This window comes from Globicephala melas, chromosome 19 (assembly GCF_963455315.2).
Source record: "Globicephala melas chromosome 19, mGloMel1.2, whole genome shotgun sequence".
Lineage (NCBI taxonomy): Eukaryota > Metazoa > Chordata > Mammalia > Artiodactyla > Delphinidae > Globicephala > Globicephala melas.
In genome coordinates this window covers 2,168,459-2,180,301 of record NC_083332.1, presented here as the reverse complement: position 1 = coordinate 2,180,301, position 11,843 = coordinate 2,168,459, and the positions used below count along the sequence as shown (strand labels likewise).

The following is an 11,843-nucleotide window of genomic DNA, read 5'->3' as shown; positions in this document are numbered from 1 at the left end:
GGACTTTGATGCTGTCTCTGGGCGGGGCAGGTGGTGTGGTCCTTGGAGTTCGTTTCTCCCGGTTGTCAGCCAACAGAACTGGGGGATGTGCGGTGGGGGAAGGGCAGGGTCCAGAATGTGATTGTGATGGGGTGTGTGTGAGCACAGCGTGTCTTCGTGTGTCCGGTCTGCATCCCACCTTTCACCTGAGGTGGGTCCCCTCTGCTGATACAGGGGCCTCCCCCACCTCCCACACCCATCCTCCAAATGCCAGGCTTCAGGGACCAGCAGGAGTGAGCAGTCTTCCCCCAAACTTTCCCCTGGGCTGGCTCCTTTTTGTCATTAGCCTCTCATCTCCTGGGAGAGAGCTGCGCAGCCCCGCAAATGCCACCAACCCCTTGTCAATGAAAATAATCAATAAATATATAATAAAAATAGAAAAGAGTTTTATTTGCGCCAAACTGAGGACTATAGCCCAGAAGACAGCCTCCCAGATTATTCTGAGAAATTTCTCGGGAGAAGCATGGTTTTCAGCACAGTGTTATATACTGTCAGAGCAAAGAACATTAGATAAGTCAGAGGTACATTTCTTCAAGGTTTCAAAACCAAAACCAAACTAAACAAAAACAGACCAGCGCGTATACAGCGAGTATACAGAGAGTCAGTATGGCCTTGGCACCTGGGAAGGGAGTCTTATTGAGGGAGGACCAGCATTGGCATCCCAGGAAGGGAGGCATTTAACCTTTCTTTTTAACACATTCTTTACTTCTGGTCAGTGTGCCCTTTTCTTCAATAATTAAAGCAGATGTACAATGCATGTTTGACAGGCCACAAACAGGCTATTTTAGTTAGCATAAAATTCAAATTAACTCATGTAAAATGCAGAATGACTTCCCCATACCTTTTAAAATCCCCTTCATAACGTTCATCATTATCTGAGTTAGCTGATGCTTTTATTCATTTACATGTTTAGGGCTGGTCTTATCAGAGTCGTTCAGTGCTTTTAAATTTATTTTATTGATTTATTATTGATTGATTTATTTATTTTAATAAAATAAATTTTATTTATTTTATTTATTTGTTTTATTGAAGTATACTTGTAAATACTTGATTTACAATGTTGTGTTAGATTCCAGATTTTAGTAGGAAGGCTTTCAGCTTTTCATCATTGAGTATTATCTTGCCTGTGGGTTTGTCATAAACAGCTTTTATTATGTTGAGATATGTTCCCTCTATACCCACTTTCATAACTTTTTATCATGACTGGATGTTGAATTTTATAAAATACCTTTTCTGCATCTATTGAGATGATCATGTGGTTTTTTTCTTTTCTTTTGTTGATGTGGTATATCACATTGATTGATTTGTGTATGTTGAACCATCCTTGTGATCCTGGGATGAATCCAACTTGGTTGTGGTGTACAAACTTTTTTATGTGTTGTTGGATTCAGTTTGCTAATATTTTGTTGAGAATTTTCCCATCTACATTCATCAAAGATATTGGACTGTAATTTTCTTTTTTTGGTGGTGTCTTTGTCTGGTTTTGGTATCCGGGTGATGCTGGATTCATAGAATGTCTTTGGGAGTGTTCCCTCCTCTTCAATCTTTTGGAAGAGTTTAAAAAGGATTAGTATATAAGTTCTTCTTTGTATGTTTGGTAGAATTCACCTGTGAAGCCATCTGGTCCTGAACTTTTGTTTGTAGGAAGTCTTTTTTTTTTTTAAATTACAGATTCTATTTTATTTCTAGTGATTGCTCTGTTCAAATTATCTATTTCTTTTTGATTCAGTTTTGGTGCACTGTATGTTTCTAAAAACTTGTCCATTTCTTCTAGGTTGTCCAATTTGTTGGCATATAATTGTTCATAGTATTCTCTTTTTTTATTGCATTTCTGTGGTATCAGTTGCTATTTCTCCTCTTTCATTTCTTATTTTGTTTATTTGGGTCCTCTCTCTTTTCTTCTTGGTGAGCCTGGCCAAAGGTTTGTCAATTTTTTTTACCCTTTCAAAGAACCAGCTCTTTGTCTTATTGATTTTTTTCTATTGCTTTTAAAAATCTCTATTTTATTTCCTCTCTGATCTTTATTATTTCATTCCTTCTGCTGACTTTAGATTTTGTTTATTCTTCTTTTTCTAATTCTTTTAGGTGGTAGGTTAGTTTATTTGAGATTTTTCCTATTTCTTGAAGAAGGCCTGTATCACTATGAACTTCCCTCTAAGAACTGCTTTTGCTGCTTCCCATAGATTTTGTATGATTGTTTTCATTGTCATTTGTCTCAAGGTATTTTTTAATTTCCTCTTTGATTTCCTCCTTGACCCATTGGTTTTTTAGTAGCATGTTGTTTATTCTCCATGTAATTGTTGTTTTTCTCATTTTTTTTTCCTGTGGTTGATTTCTAGTTTCATGCTCTTGTGGTCAGAAAAGATGCTTGAAATAATTTCTATACTCTTTTAAATTTGTTGAGGCTTGTTTTATGCCCTAGTATGTAATCAATCTTAGAGAATTTTCCATGTGCACTTGAAAAGAATGTGTATTCTGGGTTCTTTTGGATGTAATGTCCTGAAAATATCAATTAAGTCTAACTATTCTATTGTATCATTTAGGATCTCTGTTGCCTTATTGATTTTCTGTCTGGAAGATCTGTCCATTGATGTGAGTGGGGTGTTGTAGTCCCATTGATTTCTGCCTTTATGTCTGTTAGTATTAATTTCATGCATTTGGGTGCTCCTATATTGGTGCATATATGTTGACAAGTGTAATATCCTCTTCTTTTATTGTTATATAGTGTCCTTCTTTATCTTTCCTGTTTATAGCCTCTGTTTTGTTTGATATGAGTATTGTGACCCCTGCTTTCTTGTCATTTCCATTTGCATGAAATATCCTTTTCCATCCGCTCACTTTCAATCTATGTGTGTCCTTTGCCCCAAAGTGGGTCTCTTGTAGGCAGTATATTGTAGGCTTTTTTGTTTTTTTTTAATCCAACCTGCCACTCTATGTCTTTTTATTGGAGCATTTAGTCCATTGTCATTTAAGGTAATTGTTGATAGATATGTACTTATTGCCATTTTAAACCTTGTTTTCCCGTTGATTTTGTATTTCTTCTTGTTCCTTTCTTTTTGTTTTTCCTTTTGTGGTTTGATGATTTTCTTTTGTATTATGCTTGTGTTCTCTTCTTTTTGGTTTTCGTGAATCTATTGTATGTTTTTTGATTTGTGGTTACCCTGTTTTTCAAGTATGTTAACATCTTCCTATATCTACTTGCTTGGACTGGTAGTCATATAAGCTGAAACACCTTCTGAAAAAAAATAAACCCACTACATTTTCTTACTCTCCTCCCCCACATTGTATGATTTTGATGTCCTCTTTTACATCTGCATGTTTATCCTTCTGCCATTCATTGTGGTTATCAGCACTTTCACAGAAAATTTTGCAGAAATTTTTTTTGATTTTTAAAAAATCTGTGCACTGGCTTATTTAAGTGATTTACTTTCCAGTTGTGATTTTCTCTTTCCTATAGAGTCTTGCTGCTTTTCTATTTAGAGAAGGCCTTTCAATATTTCCTTTGGGCTAGGTTTTACTATTGCTGTATTCTTTTACTTTTTGCTTATCTGAGAATTTCTTTATCTCTTCTTCTATTCTATTCTTCTTCTAAATAATCTTGCTGGGTAGAGTATCCTAGGTTGCAGATTTTTCCCTTTCAGGACTTTGAATGTATCTTGCCACTCCCTTCTAACCTGCAATGTTTCTGTAGAGAAATTACCTGATAGCCTTATGGGGGTTCCCTTGTAATTAACTTTGTATTTCTTTTGCTGCCTTTAGAATCCCCTCTTTAACTTTTGCCATTTTAATTATGATATGTTTTGGTGTAGGTCTGTTTGGGTTCATCTTGTTTGGGACCCTCTGTGCTTCCTGTACCTGGATATCTGTTTCCTTCTTTAGGTTTGGGAAATTTTCAGCCATAATTTCTTCAAATACATTTTCAATCCCCTTTTCTCTTTCTTCTCCTTCTGGTATCCCTATTTTGCATATATTGGCATGCTTTATATTATCCCATAGGTCTCTTATATTGCTTTCTTCTTTTTTTTCTTCATTTGGCTTTCTGTCTGCTGCTCTGATTGGGAGATTTCCATTATTCTATCTTCCAGATCACTTATTCATTCTTTTCCATATTCAATCTGCTATTTATTGTCTGTAGCTCATCTTTCATCTCACCAAATGAATTTTTAAATTTTTCTTGGTTCCTTTTATAGCTTCTAGTTTCTTTTTACAGTAATCTGCATTTCTATCAATATCTCTTCTTAATTCCTTCAGTATTTTCATTATCTCCTTTTTTAAATTCAGTGTCTATTAGACTGAGGCGGTCTGTTTCATTGTTTGTTCTTTCAGGGGAATTCTCTTGATCTTTTAATCTGGAGTGATGCCTCTGCTTCTTCATTTTACTTATATTTCTCTTACCCTATGGGTTTAGGAGGAACAGTTATCTACTGTGGTCTTAGAGGGCTTTTTTGTTTGTTTGTTTTTATGTTGGCTAAACATGCTGCATGTCTTGCGGGATCTCAGTTCTCTGACCAGGGACTGAACGTGGGCCATGGCAATGAAAGCACCAAATCCTAACCACTAGACCACCAGGGAACTCCCAAGGGCTATTTTTATATGGAATGTCCTTGTGTAGCCTGTGTGGTTTTAGTACTTTTGGTGCGAGGGCTGCTTTTATATGGATGCCTGCTGCGTCTTTCCTCAGTGTGTGCTGGCCATTATCTGCTTGATAGGGGGTGTGACTGGTGTTGCGGTGACCAGAGCCTGCCCTGGATGGTGAGTGGGGCCTCCTCTTTGATCTGTGGTTTTCACTGCCCTGTTGGGGTAAGGGCATGCTCCCTAGTTGTTGGAGTAGAGGCCCCCAGACCCATTACTAAGCTGTGGTGTGACGGGGGTGGGATGGGAGAGGAGTCAGTGAGTATTCCTCAGTTGGAGCTGCCCATCAGGCAGCACGCTGTGGTGTCACTTGTCACCTGTCGTGTGGGCTCACAAAGTACACTGTTGTTGGCACTGCCCTCGGCCCTGCCTCCACTGCGGGAAGGCAAGAAATCAGCCCAGATGTCCCTCAGGTGCTGTGTTCACAAAACTACAAGCACAGATTTGTAGACACTGATCCACTGAAGTCAGGTATCGGGACTGCAGCGGAAGCAGCCCAGACTCCAGGCCAGCCACACAGCTGCTAATGCCAGACTATCCCAACTGTGGGAACACCTGCAGTCCACTTGGCTGTCCTGCAGGCACTGAGTTTACAAAGGTGGTGGCAGTAATGTAAATCCAAGGTGTGGACAGCCGCTGAGGATCAGCTCTGATTTCAGTCCCGCCTCCACTCTGTGGCCAATCGCTGGTGCTTACACGTTCCCACACTCCCAGAGGTCCGAGAAAGAGGCTGGTATGGTGGGCCCTCCCCTTCCCAACATCGAATGAAACTGGTCCAGACCTCCAGCACCACCCTGCATGGGAAACACTAAATGGACATTCTGGGCGACTTGTTACTTGGCAAGAGCTAACAGAGACAACCATGAAAGTCAGGACTTTGAGTTGGGGGAAAACATCTGGAAAGGGGAGGTGTTTCCTCATACTGAAAAAAAGACTGGGGTCCACTCTAAAAATCACCCTCCACAGGTCTGTCAGGGGAGAGGTGCTTCCTTCTAAAACAACTTTCCCTGCCCTGGAGTTCTCTGCTCATTTTTCTCTAATTTTGGAAGCACTGTTTCAGTCCTAGGGATCCACATTTATTTTTTTATAAATTTATTTATTTATTTACTTATGGCTGCATGGGGTCTTCATTGCTGCGTGCGGGCTTTCTCTACTTGCGGCGAGCAGGGGCTACTCTTCGTTGTGGTGCGTGGGATTCTCATTGGGGTGGCTTCTCTTGTTGCAGAGCACGGGCTCTAGGTGCACAGGCTTCAGTAGTTGTGGCTCACGGGCTCTAGAGCGCAGGCTCAGTAGCTGTGGTGCATGGGCTTAGTTGCTCTGCGGCATGTGGGGTCTTCCTGGACCAGGACTCGAACCCACGTCCCCTACATTGGCAGGCGGATTCTTAACCACTGCACCACCAGGAAGTCCCCACATTTATTCTTAAGACCCTGCTCCCTGTTACCATGCCAACTGCACCAAAGGAACTGAACCTTTTATTTAAATGTGTGGACCAAATGTCTACTCAGTCATAAAATGATCAAAAGGCCGACCAGAGACCCACAGATATATCTTCGGGTCTACTTTCATGGGTCACAATTAGAATTTTGAACCAGGGAGGTGGTGGAGGTGAGTCTGGTAGATGCGAGGTCCAGTCCTGACCCTGTGACATCCTTCCTGTGTGATCTCGGGCACCCCATGGAGCCTCCCAGAGCCTTGGTTTCCTCATTGGCAACATGGGGATGGTAGGGTATCTACCCGCTAGTGCTGAGAGCCCGAGCACAAGGTATAAAAGGCTCAGCAGGGTGCCTGCCTATAGGAGGCCCTGGCAGCCCTCAGCCCTCATTCTTGGGCTGGTCCACCACGGTTTCTGCAGGACCACCCCCGTCAACAGGCTCCTCCTCCTGGTCAGAGCTCAGGTGTTGAGTCAGGTGTGGCAACTGGGCAAAGGTGTCCCCCACCTTCTCGTCAGCGTGTGTCCTCTGGTGTCGAATGAGGGCGGAGGAGAAGCCGAAGGCCTTGCCGCAGCCACTGCACTCGTACGGCTTCTCCCCGGTGTGCACGATGTGGTGCTGGATCAGGTAGGAGCGGTTGCTGAAGGCCTTGCCGCACTCAGGGCACGCGTAGGGCCGCTCACCGGTGTGTGTGCGCCGGTGCAGCGTCAGCGATGAGCCCTGGCTGAAGGCACGGCCGCAATCCCTGCACCGGTAGGGCTTCTCTCCGGTGTGGACCTTCTGGTGCTCAATTAGGGAGGACACGTGGCTGAAGGTGGTGCCGCACTCCAGGCACTTGTAGGGCTGCACCCCCGTGTGCACGAGGTGGTGCTGCACCAGGTGTGAGCGGTTGCTGAAGGCACGGCCGCAGTCCCGGCAGGCGTAGGGCCGCTCTCCAGTGTGCATGCGCCGGTGCTGGCTCAGGTGCGACACCTGCGTGAAGGCCTTGCCGCACTGCGCGCACGTGTACGGCTTCTCGCCTGTGTGGATGCGCCGGTGCTCGGCCAGCGAGGCGCTCTGGCTGAAGGGCACACCACACTCGGGGCACGTGTAGGGCTTCTCGCCTGTGTGCACGCGACGGTGCAGCGCCAGGTGCGTGATCTGCGTGAAGGCCTTGGCACACTGGCCACAGGCGTAGGGCCGCTCGGCAGTGTGCGTGCGCTGGTGGCGGATGAGCGCCGAGGAGAAGCGGAAGGCCTTGTCGCACTGTGCACACACGAATGGCTTCTCGCCCGTGTGGATGCGCTGGTGCTCCAGCAGGGAGGAGCGGTTGCGAAAGGTCTTGGCACACTGGCCACACACGAAGGGCCGCTCGCCTGTGTGCACACGCCGGTGCTGCGCCAGGTGCGTGGGGCGCATGAAAGCCTTACCACAGTCTGCACAGCTGTGTGGCCGCTGGCCCGTGTGTGTGCGCCGGTGCGCTGCCAGGTAGGAGCCCTGGCTAAAGGCCTTACCGCACTCACCGCATGTGTAGGGCCGCTCACCCGTGTGTGTCTGCCGGTGCAGCATCAGGTGCACGCTCTGGCTAAAGGCCTTGCTGCAGTCGGGGCAGGAGAACGGCTTCTCCCCTGTGTGGGTTCTTTGGTGCAGGGTGAAGGCCGAGCAGTAGCTGAAGGCCTTTCCACAGTCCTGACACTTCCACGGCTTTCTGGTGCCACCACCTCGTTCCTCCTCCTCCTCTGCGCTGGCGTCTGTGTTCTTCTGGTTTGGGTTCTTTCTTGGTGCACCGCGCCTCTGGGGCCTGCAGTCAGCCTGGGTAGTTGTGGGGCTCGATCTGGTCCTGGGGGTTCTGGTGCATTCATCATGCTCTGGGATGCAGTCCTCCGTGGGGTCTTCCTCGTGGACCTCCTGGTTCTCCTGGCCATCCCTGAAATGACCTTCGTGTTTCGGGGTTTCTTCCAACTCAGAGTCTTGCTGGACGGCAACCGTCAAGAGTCCTTCCATCCCGGCTTTGTGAGCTGCTGCCTCGATTTCACATCTTCATTACTGGATGAGAAAGAAAGAGAGGGAGGGAGGGAAGGGAGGGAAGGAAGAGGAGGAAAGAAGGAAAGAAAGAAAAAAAGAATGACAACAAAAAACCAAACAGGTTTGTCACCTGTCCCGGGCTGGAAAAAGATCAGTGCAAGGTCTGTCTACTGACAGTGTGGGTCACATCATGCTTTGTTGCGGGACCATCCTGTGCCTTGTAGTATGTTGAGCAGCGTCCCTGACCTCTACTCACTGGATGCCCCCAGGTGTGACAACCAAAACTGTTTCTAAACCCTGCTGTTATGGGTTCAATTGCGTCCATGCAAAAGATGTACTGAAGTCCTAATCCCTGGTGCCTGTGACTATGTGCACGTGTGGAGAGCAGTCAGTGACCTGCTTTGGGTTCAGCCCCTTGGGGTGGGTGGGCCAAGTGGGGGCCATCCTAGGGGTGATGAGTTTCTCCTGGTATCACCAGCAGCACACCCCTCCCTGAAAGACCCTGCTCCCGTGGGTCCAGAGGCCCTGTGTCCGTCTCCCCCCAGCCGCAACCAGCTTCCAGCTTGCTCCCTGCTGTGTGTAAAGTCACACTCACAGGCTGAGCCTGAGCCTCCCTCAGAAGGCTCTGAGCTCCCCTCATCCCCCTGGTGCTCCCCACCCCAACCCCAGCAAAGACGAGCTACAGGTGGCGACGAGCAGGTGTACAGGAAGGTGTACACGCACAGCAGGTACAGGAAGCCAGTGAAAGTTTTCACGGGTGGGTGGGCCACATGTCCAGACCAGGAGGAGACATTTCATCTTAACTAGCACACAGAGCACGACAGCCGTCAACACAGAGATCCTGATTTCCACTCTGAAATCAACACTGCTCCACCCTAGCCCAAGGCCCAGCAGCATCAGCATTGCCCGGGACAAGCGCAGAGCTCAGGCCTCTCCCCAGGCCTGGTAACTTGGAATCTGCCTTCTGATAAGAGCCCCGGGTGGTTTGTGGGCACAGGAACATCTACGAGGCACTGGTCCCGGCCACTCTGAAGCCAACTCGGGTGTATTATTATAGTGGCCAAAATAACCAGCACCTGTTGAACACAGACCTATGTGCCCATCACCCTTTAAGCTCTTTTATTCCTCAGTGAGGCTCCCAGAAGTGGCAATACCAGGACCCATACCTGGGCTGCCCAGCTCCAGAGCTTTTCCTCTTCCTCTCTCTCCCAATTAAAATCACTAATGGCAGGACTTCCCTGGTGGTCCAGTGGTTAAGATACCAAGATCCCAATGCAGGGGGCCCGGATTCGATCCCTGGTTGGGGAACTAAGATCCCTCGTGCCGCAACTAAAGATCCCGCACGTCGCAACTAAGACCCTGAGCAGCCACATAAATAAATACTTTTTAAAAAATCACTAATGGCTCCATAAATGCCACACTCCTCTCCATGGCCTGCACAGCATCTCCCTGACCTCAGCCTCTACAACACCCTCACCTGCTCTGGGCTTGCCCTGCTCCAGCCAGAGGCCTCCTCCCTGTTCCACAAACACTCCAGGCATACTCCTGCCACAGGGCCTTTGCACTGGCCGTTCCACCTACCTGGAATGCTTGTCCCCCAGTGCAGGGCTCAATGAGCCAAGACTTGGAGGAAGTTATGGAGCAAGGATTCTGGGCCGTGAGCCCAGCAAGTGCAAAGGTCCTAAGGCAGGACCATGATGGAGGTGATGGAGGAACAGTTAAGGGGCTGGGCAGGGTTGGGGGGCGCTGGAGAAGAGTGACCTAGGCGGAGAGCAGGGGAGATTAGATATGGCAGGGTGAGGGCCAGACCATGCAGGGTCTTTGTGCAGAGGTGAGAACTTTGCTGGTGGGACCCAAATGGGGCCAGTCCCAGTTCTGGTGCCACCCCCACAGGCAGCCCTCAGGCTTGAGTGGGGCCTGACTGGGTCCCCAGAGCAGGCAGTGGTACCCACCTCGTGGGTTTGGGAGCATCGGGTCCTGTCCATGTCACTCAGGCTGTGGCTCCTGCCGTGGCCACACATGCCTCAGTGGGTCCAGTCAGCATCTGTGAGGAAAAGAAACAGGGACCCCTGAAGGAAGATGCTGGGGCAGGCGCACGTGGGTGGGTGAAGCAAGAACGCAGGGTGTTTCCTCTATGTGCACGTGGGGAAGGTAAGTGGATTCAGGGTGGGGTACACCTGGGCCAGTCAGGTGCACAAGCAAGCAACCAAAAGGGAGACAGAGACATGCTCAGAGGCAGACACATGTCACATCACACACAGACACACACATGGAGTTGCATGCACCCACACGGGGGGGGGGGCTGTTATACCACCTCCTGCCTTGGCCCTCAGATGCCCTTACACAGTCACCCGTATGCTGTGGCACAGTCCTTCCCATACACAAGGAGGCAGGCAGTCTCGCACACCCACTCAACTCCAAGCGCGTCTGCGGTCACGCCTGCCCATGCACACATGGGTACACACACAACAAAGTCACACATGCCGCCCTGCTCAACGGGCAGGCCTGGCCTGGGTCACCACCCACAGTGGCACCCCTAGTCACACAGAGTCATGCGGTGGGCAGAGCTCCGCACATATCCAGAGCCGCAGGTTTGCAGGGTCTCCCCCACGCGCAGACACACACACACACACACACATACACACACGCAGCACCCCCACCCTCGCAGTGTCTCTCATCAATATCCTGTGCACAGCCCTCCACTCAGGCACACCCTGACCATCCAGCTCCATGCTGGCAGGCACACCCACCCAGCCACCCTACGCAGTTGCACAGCCAGGGGTGTGGAATTATACACCTCACACCCACCTAGGAGAACAAGTTCCACACATGCCCAAAGTCACAGATAGGCAGAGGTCCCCAAATGCTCAAATTCACAGGCACAGGCCGCTAGGGTCAGGCACGTGCAAACATGTGGTGACACTTGGGGACGGACTCACATGAAGTCTCATGCACAGATGGGACAAGCGGGCCTACACGCACAGTGACACACATAGCTATACGCCCGCACCGGCACAAAGTTCTGGAGTGGCACGCAGGGCAGGACTCACACGCACAGGAACACGCCGCTGGAGTCGGGATCATACCGTCACACACACACAGGGGACAAGCGTACACACAATCGCGCATGCGCACCGCGGCGCCCGCGCCTCCAGGACCATCTCTGAAGGCCTTGGGCGGCTCCCGCCGAGCCTGGCGGGTTTGGGTCAGTTTCTCCACGGTCTCTGGCCTATCCGGCCCACGCGGAGCCCCGGTGACCCCTCGTCCGGCGGTGGCGCGGAAGTGCGGGCCACACAGGTCAAGGTATCAGCCACCACAAACTAGCCCAAGCGCTAGGCCGGCCCGGACTGCGCGTGCGCACTGGGAGAGTTGCGGCTCGCTCGGGTCCGTCAAGAACTACAACTCCCAGAAGGTGCCGCGCTGCGCCTGCACAGTGACTCGGGCCCGCAGCGCCGGTGTACGGAAACTACAAGTCCCAGAAGGACGTGCGACCGTACACAGTGGGATGATGAATCTCAGCGGCTCCGGGAGCCCGAGGAGGGCAGGGCGGCTGGGGGCGGGGCTTGGGCGTGTCTACCCGAGCTCCGCTCACCACGACCTGGGCGCCCTGGTGGGCGGGGCCAGTAATATGGGGGCGGGACTCTTCTGCTTCAAGGAGGGGCGGAGTCCACAGGTGAGGGTAAAAAGACCCTTAGGATCAGAGAGTCTAAGTGAGTCACCCCAGGCCACACAGCA

At 49.4% G+C, this 11,843-nt stretch overlaps 1 protein-coding gene across 1 annotated transcript; it reads right to left on the bottom strand.

Annotated features, from left to right (window-relative positions):
• Nucleotides 1-405: 405 nt before the first annotated feature.
• Nucleotides 406-11,443, bottom strand: ZNF835 (zinc finger protein 835). Its single transcript, XM_030851285.2, is given in 4 exon segments — nt 406-6,615; nt 6,618-8,129; nt 10,061-10,152; nt 11,244-11,443. Coding segments are annotated over 2 exon segments (1,527 nt in total). The 5' UTR covers nt 8,088-8,129; nt 10,061-10,152; nt 11,244-11,443; the 3' UTR covers nt 406-6,558.
• Nucleotides 11,444-11,843: the final 400 nt, after the last annotated feature.